This window comes from Ostrea edulis, chromosome 2 (genome assembly GCF_947568905.1).
Source record: "Ostrea edulis chromosome 2, xbOstEdul1.1, whole genome shotgun sequence".
NCBI classification, from domain to species: domain Eukaryota; kingdom Metazoa; phylum Mollusca; class Bivalvia; order Ostreida; family Ostreidae; genus Ostrea; species Ostrea edulis.
The window spans coordinates 74,660,089-74,679,821 of NC_079165.1; the positions used below are offsets into that span (position 1 = coordinate 74,660,089).

The 19,733-nt window shown below is 34.3% G+C and overlaps 1 protein-coding gene across 1 annotated transcript; it reads right to left on the minus strand.

Moving 5' to 3' along the window:
• Positions 1 to 12,744: 12,744 nt before the first annotated feature.
• On the minus strand, positions 12,745 to 17,062 carry LOC130051584 (zinc finger protein 431-like). Its single transcript, XM_056153603.1, has 4 exons — positions 16,780 to 17,062; positions 15,557 to 15,787; positions 14,864 to 15,442; positions 12,745 to 13,354 (listed from the first exon to the last, which is right to left on the minus strand). Exons 1-4 carry the CDS (start codon positions 16,862 to 16,864, stop codon positions 13,098 to 13,100), a joined length of 1,152 nt encoding a protein of 383 aa, XP_056009578.1. The 5' UTR covers positions 16,865 to 17,062; the 3' UTR covers positions 12,745 to 13,097.
• Positions 17,063 to 19,733: the final 2,671 nt, after the last annotated feature.

Consider the following 19,733-nt stretch of genomic DNA (forward strand, 5'->3'; position numbering starts at 1 on the left):
AGAAATGAGTTCCCTGCAACAGTATATGTTGTGATACATGGTAATAATTGATTCGATGGCTCAGGGGGTCATTGATATAATTGGATTAATGAAGTGGAGTTTTTCTGCCTCTTCAGACGCCAGGATCTGTAAATTTCATTTAGAATGCGACTTGGATGACATTTCATGAACATCCATCTATTCATTACTTAGAGCTTTCAGATGTTGGGATGAGTTATCATAAAAATATTCCAGGAAACTTGTTTTTTTTTTTGTTACATATTTTGAACGAAATTGATGACGGGAACAAAACAAAATTTGAAGGAATTCAAGTGAAAATTAAAATTTTAATTATTTTTGTTACTTGAACAGGAGAATTGACCTACTAGTGTATATTTTCTGTACTTTGTAAACTCAAGTAAATATTAATTGGAACTTCGTTTATGGTGTTTTGTAAATCTAGTTTTTAATAGTAATGTAAACTGATTTGTAATCGTAAAGTAAAATCCATACGAGCTATTTGTCATCGACGAAATGAGCTTTCAAAAGTAGTAAATTTCCCTTATATTAGTGATATGGCGGTTGAAATGATTTAACACCATTTGTCAATGTTGATAGAACATTCTTCGACTTTATTTAATATTTTATGTAAATCTTTTCATGATTTCATGCATTTACAGCATCGACTTAATATTTCCTTTGAGTGAATGAGAAAATTGCTTTTTCCTTAAAGGCATTAGAGTATTTTCCCAGAAGATCTATTAGCACTGACAAAACCACTTTTACTGTTAAGATTTTGAGAAAACATGTCAACATTTCATTTTGCTGTTCGGTCCCGTGATTTATGGTTTTGTCTCAATATTTGTTCAGTTTGCAGGGATTGTAGCCATTTACTGGGCATTCAACAATGCAAATTCGAACAAAGCATCCAAGGACAGCTAGATTTAACATATGATTTCCCGTGGATTACAAGCAAATAGTTTGATTCTCAGATCCTTCCTAGTATTAGTTGATTTGGTCGTGTGCGATTTCATGTACAGTAGAATTAATTTCAAGAACACAATTAAAGTGTCGATTTTTAATTTCAGATGTTTATACTTGAGTTATTCCTGTTCGCTCCGTGGGGAGCATAGGGCCGCAACCACACCTCTCCAACGTACTGTGTTTTGGGCTGCATTTTTCAGCTGGGCCCAAGTTTTACCTGCCTCTATGGCCTCTGCTTCTATAGTTCTTCTCCAGGTTTGCCTGGGTCTCCCAACTTCCATCTTCCCCTGTGAGTTCCATTCAAGAGCCTGCCTAATTGTGATATTGTCAGGTGGTTTACGCAGTGTTGTATGACCGATCCATCCCCATTTTCTCTTCCTTATGTCTATATTGATGGGATTCTGACTGGTTCTCTCCCATAGACTGATCATAAAATGTTTATAAGTATATAGCAGGGCTGTAAATTACATGGAGGCGGAGGAGGCACCTGCCTCCTCCAACTTTTGAGCCAAAAAAAATTAAAATTTAAAGTTCATTAGAATTTATGTTGTTTCCAATAACTAAGAACATGATACCTCCCTTAAAAAGCATTCCAAATCTTTCTTTTAGAATGAGTTAGTCAAGTAACATCTTAGAAGGCCCTAGAATCAAGGATTTTGCACGAAACGTGTTCAGTGTGCACAAAATGTGCTCAGCGTCTGGGGGCCTGGGCGGCCCCCAGACCCCCGCCTAATTTCCTGCCTCCTCCAAATTGAAGGTTAATTTACGGCCCTGTATAGTAACCGTCAATAAGTTCAATTTCGTTGATAGATTGTATATTGTTTAATGTCCCTTTCGAGAATTAATCTATCATATTGAGAATTCAACATTGCCGGTGAAGGGCTGCAAAATTTAGGCCTGCACGTATGCTCGGAGCTTACGGCCTTTGGCTCAAACTGGGATCTTTATCGTGCCACACCTGCTGTGACACGGGGCCTTGGTGTTTCCGGTCTCATCTGAAGAACCGCCCCATTTAGTCCCTTCTTACGTCAAGCAAGGAGTATAGAGGACTTATTCTAACTTGGATCTCCACGGGAATCAGTTTCGATGATTATTAAAAATTCGAAATGATTCGCATTATTTCATAAACTTACTGTAGTATACTAGCAATTGAATTGGCGCATGCCGAAAATTGTATTTGTATATGTAGTTGGCGTTGCAATTTCCTCAAAATACAGTCAAAAGTTCTAAATATTATCCAAAGGTTGCTTTAGAATTGACAAACTGCAGGCGTAATTAGACATGCCCCATTTTCACATCAATTTCATTGATAGTACATATATTCATTTTATGGAGAGGGCTTATATAGGCAACGCCTGTTGTCCAAGTCGTTAAAACAGGTAGTGACAGTCGCCAAACGCTCGGCATCAAGTGTGAATATCACGGATCCTCGGAGATGACCTTAAAAATGGATAACCCGTGTCACAGTAGGTTTGGCACGCTAAAGAACCCTCACTGCTCAATGGCCGTAAGCGCCAAGCATAGGCCTAAATTTAAAGCCCCTCACCGGTCTTGGTGACGTCTCCATATGAGTGAAAATTCTCGAGCGAGACGTTAAGCAAGATACAATCATACAATCGTTTAAATTTAATCATTTTATACATTGTGCCAATGAACGATGTCTGGTTATGCATGTGTACTATGCTTGTTTCCTGACAAAAAAGGTAAAAGTATAAAAAAAAAAAAAAATAAAAAAAAAATGAAAGTAAACCATGATAAGACTGGAAAAAAAAATTAAAAATATGAAATCGCGTCATTTTTATGGCGTCATCACAAAATGATAGGGATTGAGATCGACTGCCCACAATGCTCACTTGAACCACCTTAAGCTTGGTCCTGCTGTTATTCAAAAGACAGAGATTTATTCCCACGAATGTTGACCCATTTCGTCCCACGAGGCCATGAAGCGAGCTTGAATCCGCACAATAACATAGGGATTATCTTACTAGCATGGCTTCTCTGTGGAGGAGGTGTTTTTTAAAAGATGTTTACTCTATGCTCATGGATATCCGATTTTAGCCCCACATTAACCCATGGTACATTATTTGAAGGGGGAAAAACTTACATGACTCCACACAACTTGGGAATGTTTGCTTATCAATATGATTTAGTATGGCTTTGCTACTCTTGAACATATTTTTTTTTAAAACGCTTCCTACATATTCTGATGTAAAACTTTGAATCCCTATTTTAGCCCCACCCTAGCCCCAAGGGACATATGAATCTGCACTTCATTGGAATGGTTGCATATTGATATGATTTATCTGTGTTCCTATGTGATATTTTGATCATCAATTGTGGCCACACTCTAAATTCCGTTATCACAATTCAAACAAACTTGAATCCACATTAATATTACTAATCCCAGCCCTACTGCTCTTGAGAATAAAAGTTTCTCTTATATATATTCATGCAAAACTTTGATCCCCAATTGAGGTCCTATCCTAGTTATCCGTAGTCACAATCAGTGTGCCAAGAACGGCCTAACAATCAGTGTGAAACACGTCAGACAGCAATTGATCCAATGATAGGTTGTTTTGACGAACTCGATCGTTATAACGACCATAGAGTTTGTGAAATATCTCTACAGTAATCAAGAGGCTGGATATATTGCTTCTACTGTATATAGCTCTTGATATTCACGTCTCGGGCAGGAATTCTAGTTATATTGTTATGCAGCACATTCGTAGTCAACAAAATACTAGGATGTCGTATTTGATAAATGCGCACTTGTTTTCAAAAATTCAAACATTCCACATACAATATGTTCATTATAGCATAATATGAATTAACGACCAAAAAAAAAAAAGGAATGATTATTGGTTGAAATATGAGTACAATTTTAACTCTTACTCAAGTAAATTATTCTATTTTCCCCAGGAGACAATAAGTAAATCTCTATTATGATCACATCCTATCAATGCTGGTAATGACAAAGTAAAAATATCTGACACTATTGGTGTAAAATTAATAAATGATAAATCAAAGCATTGTGAATCGCCTATGTGGAAAGTTTGTAATTTTATATTCAGTATACTTAGTACACAGCACTAAAACCGGCTCATTGTGCTGTATTAAACGGCTGATATACGATCACACACAGTTAATAAAAATCCATGTAAGCAGTAGGAAAATGGTATGAAATATTCATATTTTAAGGTAGTAAATACACTGTTTTAATAGGGATTTTGAGACTGCTTTCATAATTATTTTTTTTTGCATTTGCAAATCATAATTCCGAAAACCGTCTCCTATCTGTTAGCATCCGTGTAAAATGTCACAGAACCAAAACCACCACAGAATACTAGCTAGTATATGCGTAGTATTACATGATGTTTGAATTTTGATGTGTTTTCCTGTATAACTCGTAGTACTGTGCATATATTTCACACATGGTCTCCAACTCCTATTGTCATGTATTTCAAGTGTTCTGTATTGTAAGATACACGGCAATCAGTGTTTGACTTTGCCATCTGTCCGTCGGCCGGATACCGAAAAATAAAATCGGAAGGATCGACGAATTTAAAATATTGTCTTTCCGTCGTAACGATGGAAATCCTTCGTGTTTGAAGTAGGAAAAATTGTATGACCTTCACCTATGTTAGATGTTTTAAAAAGTAGAATTTAAATCAATGAATAGAAATGACTTCCGATTTCATTCGAAAACTTTTTATGATCCTTAGCTCAAAAGCACAAGCCAAGTGGGCTGCACTCGTTTTTTGCTCAGAGCAGGCAAATCAGAACAAGTTTGAGAATAGACAATGTCATTTATTTAGTAAATGACGAAAAATATACACAGTACAGGGGGTCATTAAAACCAAGTAAAAATGAAGATCATATTCTGCAAATGACTAGATGACCCCCTGTTACATACATCTGTAAAATTAACATTGAGAAAGAGAACATATATACACAAAATAAAAACATCGGATAGGGGGTCTTACAAGATGACCCCTACATGTATATCACTGATTTATGAACGTGTTTGGAGACCTTCATCCCACGATGTCCACCTTTTACTTGTTAATGAATTCTAGATGAAAAGTCTGATGTTAGAGAAAGCAATTAAGGATGGTGACTCAGATTATGGCTATTTGTTACTGTCTGATATTTCTACATAAATCAAAACCAATTAACAAAACTTGCATTTTAATATCTTTTAACATTACATTATCAGAAGGACTGACAAAACTGGTTCAGCATCAGTATCTTTCAATCTAATTAGAATCAGATCCTAGAATACGCTCACAATCGCTACAATAGCAGAGTATACGGCGCGGATCTAAGAAGTCTGATTTTAATCAGATTGCAGTATCTTTGACCAGTAAGATAAAACGCCAAGCTATGAACACTGACTGTAAAGATAAGAACATATTCTGCAAAAACGAAAAATACTATGAAATTGGTCGAGTATCTCGTCGGTCAAATAACAGTAGGCTTACTGTTTCAGAATGATGCAAGCTTGATTTATCAATTTACATATATAATTTTTACCCATGATTTCTTTCATCCCTTGAAGGTATGAAATCGCTAATGTCATCGCTTCTGAGGTGCTGGACTTTATTTGTTCATGTCATAAATTTTGACAATGGATTATGCATTTATAGAGTCACAGACATAGATGATAAAAGCTTAAGGGCCCTAAATTTCAATTATTTGTTTATAAATACATGTATATTGTATCTTGTTCGGACGATATTGCTAATTTATGTATTACAATTTCCATTGGCTCGTGTCAACGCATTTATTCATCTTTTGGAATCATATCTTTCATTGACTATTGATTTATAACCTCTTTCATGATCAATTTAGGCAACAATGTTCAGCGTTATTCTTGAATCCATGGGGAATTAATTCGAGAACGCGGACTAGCAATATTTAATTATAACAGCGGGAAAAGGTTAAGGTTAAAACTGCAAGCCACACAAGGAAGTGTTCAAAGAATAATCAAGGATGGCAGACAATTATTACAAATTTTGAGTGTAAAACATGAATCAAAACTTCGTCGAATTATTTGATTTTTCTAAATTTGATGGTTTTTGACTGTCTCAAAAATAAAGGACGATCTTCAAAGTTAATACACACACACACACACATTATTATCATCATAATCTTCACGGTGTTTACGGAGTAAAACTGTTCTCATAATGTGAAGAATATTCTTGCAAATATGAAAATTTAATAATCTCGACAAAATTCGCCGAAAATGATAAGATTGGAATGGAGACAAAAAAGAAAGTGATGCCTAATGCCAGGGAATTTCTCGCGAGAATTTCTTTCTGATTTTACGATTACTTAACTATTAACTTGCGATTTCATCCCGTGAGGATCCGGGTTAGAATAGGTCCTCACTGCCTCTTGCTTGTCATAAGAGGTGACTAAATTGGGCGGTCCTTCGGATGAGACCGCAAAATCAGAGGTCCAGTGTCAAAGCAGATATGGCACGAACAGATCCCTCCCTGCTCAATGACCATATAAGCGCCGAGCATAGGCCTAAATTTTACAGCCCTTCACTGGTAATGGTGACATCTCCATATGAGTGAAATATTCTCGAGGGACGTTAAACAATATGCAATCAATCTTGTGAATCCTTACGAACGTCCTTGTGTACCTGTCGAGCACGTGCTTGTTTGTTTATTTGTTGTTTGACTGGCCAGCTGTATGTTTTATCATTGGTTTGTTACATTGCTAGACGCCGCCGAATCAACTTCTATCAGAAAAAAACATATCTCAATTTTATTAAAAGTTGTTGTCTTATTCATCCAGCATCCAAGCATTAGTAAGTTTTGGTTTGCATTCGTATGATATTTTATTAGGAAAATTCAAGACAGATGCTTGTCAATCCTTTCAAATGTCTTAAAATTATTAAGATGCATTGACATAAAAAATGTAAATGCAATTGCTTTCGAAAATGGTAGGTAAACAGTGACATAATAGGGAAAAGAGTACCCATTCATTTTCCATTGACCTCAATACTAATATTTAGCCCTCTGACTAATTAACTATATTGATAGGCAAATGACCGCCAACATTAAAAAAAAAAAGTTCGTTTCAAGTGTAAATTAAAAAAAACGCCAAAAATTATATAAAGTCCCGTTGCTTATATAAGTCATATTTGTATTTTTCTACAACACATAACGATCTGCAGTGAATTACACCCTTCATTTCAAACACACCCCTACCATGGTAAAGAGCTAACGCGCTTTATAAAGTATTCTGGCGCGAAGCGTAGCGGTTTATATCCTTATGTACTTTCAAAATATGAATTTATTTCTTAATTATACTCTCTAATACAATAGTAGACACTGCGCATGCTCATTGTCAACGAATTACGAAAATAATCGTCATAAAAATACACATTCCAGTGCTAGAAGTAGACTTGTTTCCCTAGTGCGTTAAGCGGACATGATAAAGTGAAACCAGACATCAGTGCTACTATTCTACACCCAGCATTCCTCCTGATTTTCACTTCGTGACACATCCTTATAAAGTAGCGGAAACAGAGGCTGTGCTCGTTGATTGCGTGATGCAGAAGGAGGTATCTAATGCAGTGGATGAGCGCACTTTGTTAACAACAAATTTGACACGAAACTTAGATTTAATTCAATTAATAATGGAGACACTGCACTGGTAAATTGTACCAGGAACATTAGCACTATTCCGCTCAAAATATTGAAGTCTCGGGAGATATTGTAATCACGTGCAAACTGCAATTCAATACTGATTAAGTCTGATTAATTATTGTGAGAATTTATTTTTATGTTTTAAGTCTATAATTCTAAGGTTTACTTCTGTCGTCAAAATTTATATACATCAAGGATAGTCTTTATTTCAACATTTTTTTAAAACGTCTTCCCGACCAGACCTATAGAATAAAGATACATTTGTACAATTAACGTGACCTAATTGTCAGAGCCACTAAGGCGGGTGCATAATCTGTCTGAAATTGCGAGTAGTCGACTGACAGTCGCTCGGTATAGGAACTTGTCGTTTTAGGTCTGACATTAATGCCAAGAGAAAGCCTGCAGCAATGGCAAACGTGATGAATTCCAGATTTATTCAAATTTGAATTGATGTACACATGGTAACATTATTTGCATCGGTCAATCAAAGATGCGGACACGAACCTGCAGGTCTGATTGTAAATTGATTGAAATTCCACAAGGGAGCCTACTGCTTATCGATTTTAGGTTCTTGACGTATAGGGTATACATATTGCTTGTTTCGTGATATCTAACCCTTCCAATCCTGTTTAAAGAGTCGTCCAAGTTACCATAGTGATAGAACTTATTCTCTGTGTCTTTTGAATGTAATGATTGCCAATTTGGTATTTCTTTTTTAAAAGGCAGAATATGATATACCATATAAGGAAATAGATATACACAGTATTGTTATGATTTTATCTCATTTACTGCATCCCAATTTTGATAAGTTGTACATGTATAAAAGAACAGTTTCACTGATAAAACATCAATTTGACGTAATATTTTATTTTCAAGAACGCAGTGATCAAAATAATTCATTAGTCGATTTTTTTCAAAAAAAGTTTGTACTAAGTTCAAAAGTGCACTATCCAAAAAATGTCATATCTAACAAAATACGAACAAGACAGATATAGGTTATGACGGAGAATTAATACTGATAAATACATACGGGACAACAACGATCACGACGTCACTTTCCTTACAATAAAGAAAATGGAAATGTTCCGTATCAGAGTCTACAGTTCTTACTCATAGCGACTAGACTTTTTATGACTTTATTGTGGAGGTTTTTGACATATTCTGATGATTTTCATTCATAACTACTCCCAAGTGCCATTTTGGCAACGAAAAGATTCCTTTATGGCAAACAAGACAACATGCAGGTGCTTCTTTTTGCTCACAACATCCCATCTTTGTCTGAAGGATAGAACTTAAGAAATCATAAAACGGTGGCAACAAAGCTTTAACTGAATGAGACTTTTGGGTGCAGCATTTCTTTTGTATAGTTTCTATCGCCAAAACAATTAACGAAATTTCCATAAAATGTTTGATGAAATGTGGTGTTGCGATGCCTGATTATACAATCACTAAGAACGCATAGTGCATAGCTTGGAGATAAATCTTAAGCTATTGTCATTCCCCAAATCTTTACCACGTCAGAGTCTACATGAAATCAAGAAAAGTGAATTATTCTTCAGATAAGGTGCCTGTGACTACGACCGATTGCCTGAGTGCACTTTTAGACTGTGAGAAAGCGTCAGATAGCCTTCGTATACTAATCAAAACCCCGTGTCTCTTGACCTCACACTGATTATAGGGACCTTTGCTATATTTCGTGAGTTACTTTTAGCCCAGGTTAGGGGGCATATTGATGACGTTGTGAAGTCCGTGGTTGTGCAATACAGTACGGTTAATACCAGGCACTTGAGTACTTACACTCTATACTGATGTACAATATGGAAGGGGGGAAATCACACCGTGAAAGCTAGGTGTAAATCCATAGATTTTAGACAAGTATGAAGACTCACTGAAGAATATTTCACGCTATGTATCGCTTTAGCATTGTATATCATATAAGAAATATATTTCATTTATGAAAAAACATGAAGGTATATACTGCGAAGCTTCACGCCAGCATACCAGTTCAAAAATGAAATTTATTTTTTTATATTTACATTCCATTTTCATTTCTCTCTCAATCCTCTGCATCCTGTGGGGATCCGGGTTAGAATAGGTCCTCAGTAACCAACCCCCCCCCCCCCTGCTTGTCGTAAGAGGCGACTAAATGGGGCGGTCCTTCGAATGAGACCGCAAAAACCGAGGCCCCTTGCAGTGATTTTTCTACATTTTTCACAAGGGTCCTGTGACTTTCGAATTGGGAAAAAGTTTTGACATTTCATTCATATTGGGAAAAATCAATTTTATCGTAAATAAGTTTCAAAATCATATCAAACATTATATCTTTATTTTACACATCTAATTTTCTTTAACCTTCTAAAATTTTCAACTATTCTATCCAGATCATCATTCCCATAACTCTCTGTTAAGTCTTATGTATATAATTCACATCGAATGTTTATTTTTTTCAAATACGTTTTTCTTGCATAATTTTATTATTGGGAAAAATGCAAACTAAATTGGGGGAAAAGTGGCAATTTTTAGGAGGGGAAAGGGCCGAAATTCGGACCTAAAATGGGCCTTAAAAAATCACTGCCTTGTCACAGCAAGTGTGGCACGATAAAGATCCCTCCCTGCACAAATGCCATAAGTGACAAGCATAAGTACCAATCTTACAGCCTTTCACCGGCAATGGTGATGTCTCCATATGAGTGAAATATTCTCAAGAGGGACGTTAAACAATATTCAATCAATCAATCCCCAGCCGTTTAAATATACGTACTATATTTATAAAAATTCATTCGTGCATACAACTGCAGCTGTCTATGAGGAAATAGCTATCAAGACAAATTTGTAAAGACATCAATGGCAAAAACGCTTGAAATGTAAATATGTATTCATGACTAAACATGTAACTCTTTAGCATGCATCAAACACGTCTGATAGGAATAGGCTGTCAATAATTAGTTCTCGTGCTTTCACTATCCACTCTCGTCGGTGAAGTTTATGGTACCTGTATCTTACATATACTCTGGTTCACAGACCTAACTTTATACAGGTATCTGTTTAATATAACGACATCTTAAAGCTATGTGGATTATAAATGTTGCACCAGTCGTTCAAGGATGCCCAGTTGTACGTTGACTGTTATACTACATATTAATGACGTATGTACATGTACAATTCTTCAGAGGAAATTCTATATCATTGTCAACAACACTTGAAATTTCGTTGAAAAAGTATCTTGTCAACAATTTATACCCATAATAATTAGGAGACATTGCATCACTGACAGAATTTTAAAATGAAAACAATGAGTCACATTTTCTTCTTCGCATATTTGCCCATTACTGTATTGTAACCCCTATCGTTAAGAATTTATAAGAGGTAAAGACTACAAACGTGTTTTCTTAAGAAAAGATATTAAACATCTTGCCTGAAAAAACACCAATTGATTTTTAAACAGGACAAGAATGAAAATCTGCAATAGGGCCGAATACCTAATCCATGTTTTTCTTCTGATTTAAAACGATTGTCTTGGAGAAAATATTCCCGAGGGATTCTTTCAATGTCATACAGGTATGTTTTTCCACCTGTAGTGTTCAGACACGTGCCTCGTTGTTACATGAGGAGCAAGTCTTTTTATACACAGCGATTAAGATTAGTGTTTTGTGTGGGTCTTTGTCAGTTTGGCATTACACTGATTTACGTTTTGCTAAAATAACTGTATAACACTATGAATGCTGAAATAACGTTCATTCTATTTAATTAGATTTCATACTGTATTTTTCAAAAAGAGAAACTTTATATATATATATATATATATATATATATATATATATATATATATATATTCCACTTTTCCCCAAGATGATTTATACAAATTTGAAAATAATTGGGTTTTTATCAAGAAGTTAAAAATGTTCAATTGTTACCACTCCCATTTTGACACATCCTGGTACTAAAACCCCTGCCCCTAGGATCGTGAAATTTACAATTATGATAAAGGGCTACCTGCTCCTTTTAAATATTGGTTTAGTTTTAATTAAGTATGAATATCATTAAATAAATGGTTTACACATAAGCACTATATATCAAGTTCTGCCCGGCACTGAAGTTAGAACCGCTACCCCAGGGATCATGAAATTGTTCAAGTTTGGTAGAGGCCTTCCCGCTCTACATCACTATGCAGTTAATCTTTCTTACAGATATACAGTTGTAGAGAAGAGGGTTTTTGAAAAATTGGTTATTTTTTGGCATTTTTTCCTTCACTCCAAGGCCCAGGGGGTGAAGTAGTCCTGAAATTTACATTTTATATCCCCCTTGTCCTAAAGATGCTTCCTTCCAAATTTGAAAGAATTCGAATATTAGTTATCAAAATGTTAAAAATGGTCAATTTAGCGTTAACGCACGTCATACGACGACGGACGCAGATAGCAATAGGTCACCTGAGTGACTCACGTGACCAGAAAAAAGGAAAAGAGTCGAGAAATGCTAGCATTGTATGGTGATAAAATTCATACATATTTAAAAATCCGTTTCAACTTAACCGATATTGTAATCAACAGAAATATTTAAATCACTAGACACATTTTTTCGCAAAATTCAGAAGTGTCGGTAGTCTTTCATTGAATATTTCCCAAGAGGAAAACGCACCTTTGTGAATATATAGCATGTTAATCAAATATTCAATCCTTCTTTTATGCCCAGTCCAATTTTTGCTATAATATTATGCAATTTACATATCATTTCCAGCGGTAAAACTGTTAATTTGGTGATTAAAGGTTTACATCAGATCGTTATCGCGTCAATAGAAAAAGGTTTAACCTAACAAACTGCATTTGTTATTTTCTATTTATGCGAAATACATCATTGTTGATAGATAACATTGTAATGGATACATTTCATCTCTATATCTTATACCACTGTTTCGTTTTTAATACATCTTTTTTATTTGACAAGATTTGCATATATCAAAATCAATAATGGCCTACAATCTTAATTAAATGTTGATGAAAAGAACATGAAAATGACAAGTTTGAATCTTTTATATTATGGGAAATAATATCATTTTTAAAATCGTCCAAATTTGGAATGATTGACACTAAGAATGGGAAGACACAAACAATAAAAAACACTGTTTTGTAGCACTGTCCAACTTTATTAAAAATCTAAATAAATACATCTTAATTGGTGTAATGCAACAGACATGTGTATCTCAGCACTGAAAGACTAAGTGTAATGATAGTGAAGAATCCTCCAAACATATGATATGTTACATTATGCAATCATATCAATGCCATAACGCATGCAGCCAATAATCAAACGTGAGTTTGTATGGAGGACTAAACTGACATATTCGAATTTGTAATTTCAATAACACCTAACACCAACGTATAAAGCGAAGAGTTTGTACATGAAATTACACAACAAATAGAAATAAATAAAAAATAATAAATTTGAGCAAAACAGAAAGATAAAACACAATGAATACTAAATTATGCTCTCTTCCTGTCTGTTATTGGAAACCTCAACAGTTGATGACGTCACGATGTCGCTAGATGAATTAGTCATTTCTTCTACGTGCTGAGTTTCATGGTGCCTTCTCAGGTCGACTTTTCTTTGAAAACTTCTTCCACACGATGCACAGGAAAAGGGTTTGAAGCCCGTGTGTTTGCGACAATGGGTTATAAGATTCGAAGATTGACTGAAGGCCTTGCCGCAATGGTTGCATTTGTAAGGTTTCTCTCCTGAACAAAATAAAATAAAATCACACATATAAATAAAGTTCTAATAATGTTAGTTTTTTCTGCATCGCTCATCAAAGCAGGTGATTTTTTTCTTTAATTAATTAATGATTGGTTGTAGTATTCTATTAAATTTTTGCTCCCTAAAAATTGTCTCGAAAATTCTAATTTTTGAGACGAAATACTATTGATTGTTTGATTTTATTATTGTTATTTTACAAACAAAACTTTATCGTATTTATGCAACAAATTTTATCCCAAATTCTGTTATGCGAATGAAAAGTGAAGAAGTTTCGGTTTTCAACTAACAAGATTATGTTTTCTCGCCACAAAGCTGCTACGTCGGTGCGGAAACGGAGGACGCATATCATTAAATAAAGTTCTTAAATTCTTCTAATTTTAGCTGTTTTGAGGTAGATATAAGTGTAACACACACACAGTATAATTAAATATATCAGACAGTAACTTCAAAGTTTATCACATGCAATCTATAGTAATAGCCCAAAATTAGTAACCTCTTATGACCATAGGTATATTTTCCCCATTAAATATTTATCCGAATTATGGACATTTATATTTTATTTATATAAAAGTTCCATTGCTACAAGAAGTTGAATGCCATGATATGGGGCCAGACGATGAACAACTACTGATAGGTCTGATAAGTTAACATCTAATCAACAACAGGGGTATTAGCTGGCTTAAATCCCGATGTAGTACAAGTTCTTGGAATGTGTGGGAAAACTGCTATCAACAACAAACATCATCTCGTTATGTAGTGTGAAATTCATATTAATCATATTCATTTCACTTGTTACAGAAGTTTTTATTTACTTTCCAATACGTATTTGTTTTAATATAACGAAACTCTGAGAAGTTCCAAATTCATCGAAGAGTACTGTTTTCTTGATAAAAATCTCTGGTAATTTATTAATTTTCTTGTTACGATTATCAGAATGGTACAATGTCATTAACACAGATATGACCCCAAGGCACCGAACATTTTGCTCTCGGATTTCCACCGATTCAATCTCTGGCGTTTGAATGATATTCCCCAATATTATAAGGCAAATCAAATGACCCAGGAGATTTCGGGTGACCAGACAAAAACAGAACTGCTCACCGAATATCAGCCACTAATATGGAGAAATATGCGCTTACTGGGGATTTGATTGACAAATTATTTTATACAAGTGAACTCCTCAAGAGTGTCTGTGGTTATAAAATAACATGGAAACATCCCAGAGGTTGCCCAGAACTTCGTCCCAAATTTTTTGCACTGATTGTGAAAGATTTTTTTCCAAGAAAAACATACTTCACTACACTTTGCTCATACCGTACTTAATCAACTTGGATTTAAAAATATGATTTTAAAAAAATACCAAATCATTCTGGATGTACTGATCATTTTTTGTTATATATGATTTTAAAATGTCATATTGCGGTATAACGTCTAAAAAGATATGTCGGCAAAAGCAAAATTTCTATAGATAAATATATACACGTACACACCTGTGTGAATGTATGTGTGCTTTTTCATATCAGATTTCTGGTGGAATCTTTTGCCGCAGTAGGGGCAGGGATACGGCCGTGTGTCACTGTGAATCAGAAGGTGCGTGGACAAGGTTGAGGAACGTTTGAAGCTCTTTCCACACTGCTGACAAACAAAACTTCTTTCTTGAGTATGTACCGCTCTGTGTTGCGTCAAACTGACTGAATGTCCGAATGTCTTACTACAAACGTCACAAGCGTATGGTCTTCTGCCAATGTGAGACCGCCGCACGTGAACTTCTAGACCGTGTGGCGTACTGAATTGTTTCATACACTTCACGCACTCAAAAGAACCTTTATCGAATCCGGAAACTTCGCCTTCTTCCGCCACATTCATAAAGTTCTTGAAGAGAGATGCCTGGAAATCTTTCCCCTGGCCTAGAAATCGGTAGAATCTTGGATCCGCCCATATTGTTGATTGCCCGTAAGGGAATATGTTATACGGTGTTCTGTACATCGCTTGAGCCATTTGATATCGGTAGATATCGTTGATATTGGGTGCCTTCATAGCACCAAACGAAATGGTGGGAATGATTGATGCTATAAAAGAACAAAAGTGTATTTGTTTATTTGTCTCTTAAAAGATCATAAGTTGCAAGGAATCACCTTTAGGAATCAACAAAAATTTATCTTAGAAAGTTAAGGAATACTGACTTTTTCTGGAACTCTCTTGTAATGATGACGTCATTTTGTTCTTTACTGAGAGATCTGTAGCCTGGTTGATTGGTTCGCAAAGCCATGGACGAAAAGCACTGAACCGCGAAGCTGTCTCCTTCCCTGCTAACTCTTCGGATTCTTTACTTCGTGATCGCCGGAGAGTAAGACTACAATGTGTGGGTGACAGCGAAGATTCATCCTCCACGGGTGAGGATCGATGGTCCTCAACTGTAATTTTTTTTAGAGAGAAATCATCAACAATGTGTCATATTGTAAGCGTTTTGAAAGATTTCTTAGGAAAACCAAAAGCAATTTGCTCAAAAGAAATGTGGAAATGCATTCAAATCTTTCTCCTCACATTAAACACAATGAGCATTATCGCATGTTTCTAAAATTACGAACGGTGCCACAGACAGCAGGACATGTACATTCAAAAGGACAATAATTATTTAAGATAGATATATATCCAAATCTTTTATCTTCAACAGGATAAAAAAAAAACATCTTATTTTTTCAAATAATTGTTACAAATATTGTTAAAGAAAATATCACCAAAGGTTTGGTCAAATACATATAAAATGTAGCTGGTATTTTTGCAGACTTGACAGATCTATGGTCAATAAAGCTTGGGTAAAAATCAGAATGACGCGAATTGAATTATGCAAGAATTGAATTACACAATAGGAAGGAATAAAGTGTGAAAACAGAATTTAAAAAATATATATTTTTTAAAAAACCTAACATTTTTATACAGTCTTTCGGACAACGAATAATCTGTATACGCAAAACTCGAATTAGCCGACATTTCTAAATCATACACCCCTGTTTTCACGTACGTTTATCCCCCTCTTCAAATATATATACTATGTATATAAGTATATTTTAAACACTGTGTAAATCAGGAAAAACATAACTTTAAGAAATGTTGAGTAAAAATCTCCTGATAACCAACTACAGTGCATACCGTGGAAATACCTAACTTAAAACGACGAGAAAATATATAACGAATACAAAGTAAATATACAGACACATCTTCATCATTTACAAAAAACATACAATGATTATAAACACCAGAGATCAAAATATATTTAAACCAATTGTGCCTCTAATTTTTCACAATTTTTTTTAACCATATTTCAAAATTTTCACTGTCTAAAATTGAATTATGATTGCATATTTTTATAAAATCATATGCAGGAATACTAGCATTTATTATTTACCTGATTTTCTTGGCTGGACAATTTTGAACGCACTTCTGTGTTCCTCTTCAGTTAATGGCACAAAAGTTGAATTGACTAGTTCCATTTTTGTTTTTTCATAGAGAATAAAAGCTTAAAATTTTTGACCGAACTTCCTCGAAACACGAAGAAAACAAACCAATAGATCTTGAAAATCTTTGAATATATAATCAAATAAGCAAAGCAGTAAAGTACTGTCCTAACAGAACGCAAACTAATGATAAAGTTGTAATAAAAGTTAACATGCGTCTGTTTTCTGTCGGTTTAATTCCATAAGGAGCTAAGGGCACATGCGCAATCGGAAGATTGTTACAGGTGCGAAAACTCTCAGGCAAATCTTACTTTGATTGGTGGAGAGAGTCCGTGTCACTAAATCACTCCGCCCCTCCATCTATTACGAGTTTAGACGATGCTATATCATGTGAATGGTTTTTTTCAATCAACTCCGCGGCAATACATTCAGACAGGGTTGTTTTAATGATTTCTGTATTGCTTTATTCTTTCTTCTTTTCCCCTGAACAAAATATGACAAGGTGAAGGAAATCCTGGCAGTCCTTCGTTAACAAAATTTATTTAGTTTTAAAGTGCCGGATGACCTTACATGCTCAAAGATTTTCTCCCAAAATTATTTATCAAAATATTGTATAACACTTCAAAATGGCATTTTAATAATAAAATAAACCCGACGTTATGAATAATATGAGTCATGATGAACATGAAGCAGAGTTTCCTATACTTATTATAGAAAGTTTTGGCACAATGTCTAAAACTAACAATTCTATTTTGTCTAAATACCGATTCCTTCCACTTTTATGTTAATAAATTTGTGATCACTGATTACATGAATTATTCTACATACTCCATGAAAATTTGTATTATTGAACATTCAGACTTAAATAACATATTGATTTCATTGGTTTTGATGAAATTATTTGCAGAAGAAAGTAATCTTTGATTTCTGAAATCATTCAAGTGCACTAGATATGCATCTAACGTAAAGCTCATTGTACATGCATTCGTGAAAGTCGGGGGGAAATCAATTTTAAAATATCTTATTTCTTTTGAATGGTTTGGTCAGACATTTATATGTTATTTGATAAAATTATGGAATGGAAAGCATATAAAATTGATCTTGAATTTCAACCCGTGATTAATGTTTATATAATACAATATAAAAACCTGTATAGACACCCCTTTCCCCTTCATTCAGAAAACACAGAAGGAGAGAGAGAGCGGGAGAATGTTTCTAAGAAAACAAAATACAATAAACCGAATTTCTGGCAGAGAAAATTAATGAAAATGTTATCAATGTCCAATAACCGGTATTTCTAAATTATTTATATTATAGAGCACTGATCGGTCTTCATTTAAGATAACGAACAAATAAATCATATAACATCCTAAATAATTAAATGTTTTTTGGAATTGGTAAAATATTCGTGGCAACTCTTGTTTGAAATTTTAATTTTTGATAAGAAATCGTCATATGAAATTATGGAATGGAATGGAATGTGTGTTTGGAGATTTTTTTTATTGAACAGTTTTTCTAGTTTAATAGTGTCATCACAAGACCGAGGATTACTTCAGCAATGATTTCTAATTTAACACCCCCCTAAAACCATTATACGTTTTATACTCCCTATATATGCAACCTGTTGTTTTCTGATTAAATGCCAGTACTAAGAGTTTACATATTTGCCGAATTATCTAGCATAAAAAAGTCCATCATGTAATGAGAGATTCGCTGGCATGTGGCAAACGCACTATCCTATAACTATAATTATGAATTTTAAAAGGAAGTTTGTTCTTCACCTTCATTTTTTTGATTTCACACATTGTTAATAATTCAGCATTAAATCTTATCTACACCTTTCAATACAAGAACTCTTTATTACTTTTTTGGGAGGAATTTTGATAGTGTTTGTACAGAGGTATTTTTTAAACAAATTATTTATGGTGTTAAAGCCCATGTTTGCACTGAACCACGTATAGATTGGTTGATAATGGAGAACTCTAATCTGTGTGGGGAAATGAAAATTTGATGATTCTTCTAATCCATGTCTGAAAGATTTACATATCCGGACATACGATAAATACACATTAAAGTGCGTGCCTGTATTTTACATGAATTGTATGTATCAATTCCGTTCCGACTATAAATATCCCAGGTAATTAGTACTTCAAATGTATTTACATTATCACGCACATTTCTTACAATAATAGCACAGATTATAACTACTATAAGTATTATCTCAACTATTTCTACATGCGAATAACAATAATAATAATCTAAATACAAAAACTTAGTATTTGGTTGATTGTTTTTACTCCTCTGTAATATTTATATTTTTCCTGACAAAAGTGTAACGAATTAAGATTTTTATTATAATCTGGACCACCTTCTTTATCCGACCATTTTAAAAGATCACTTTTTTTCGGCTGTATTTAACCAAATGAAATCAGAAATAACACTAATCTTCCGGTCTAACTGCAAATTGTAATCCACAAAATGTACAAGTGTAATGGAATTCGACATGAATAGCTTGATATATTTACATATATAAATTTTTTTTAAAAGCAGTTTCACTTTAGTATGTCTAAAACCTCACATATAAACTGGTGATTATATCACCAAAAGGTTTACTTTGTATAACAAGTCTAATCTGTATCTTTTTATTTTCTTCTTTTTTGTGTGTGTGTGTGTGCAGAATACAAATGTAAGGAATAAATGCCTACGCCGGTTATACCACTTATCTCAACCTTCCATAATTCATATACCCCCAATATACAAATAACGTAAATATTTATTAAGGGAATAATACAATGCAACATAAAGTTATGTGATATAAAGTAAAATATCTGCCATATGAACATGAGATGAACGTATGTGTACAGGGATACAGTCGCATTTTTCATTTGCTTACTGAGGTGAAACG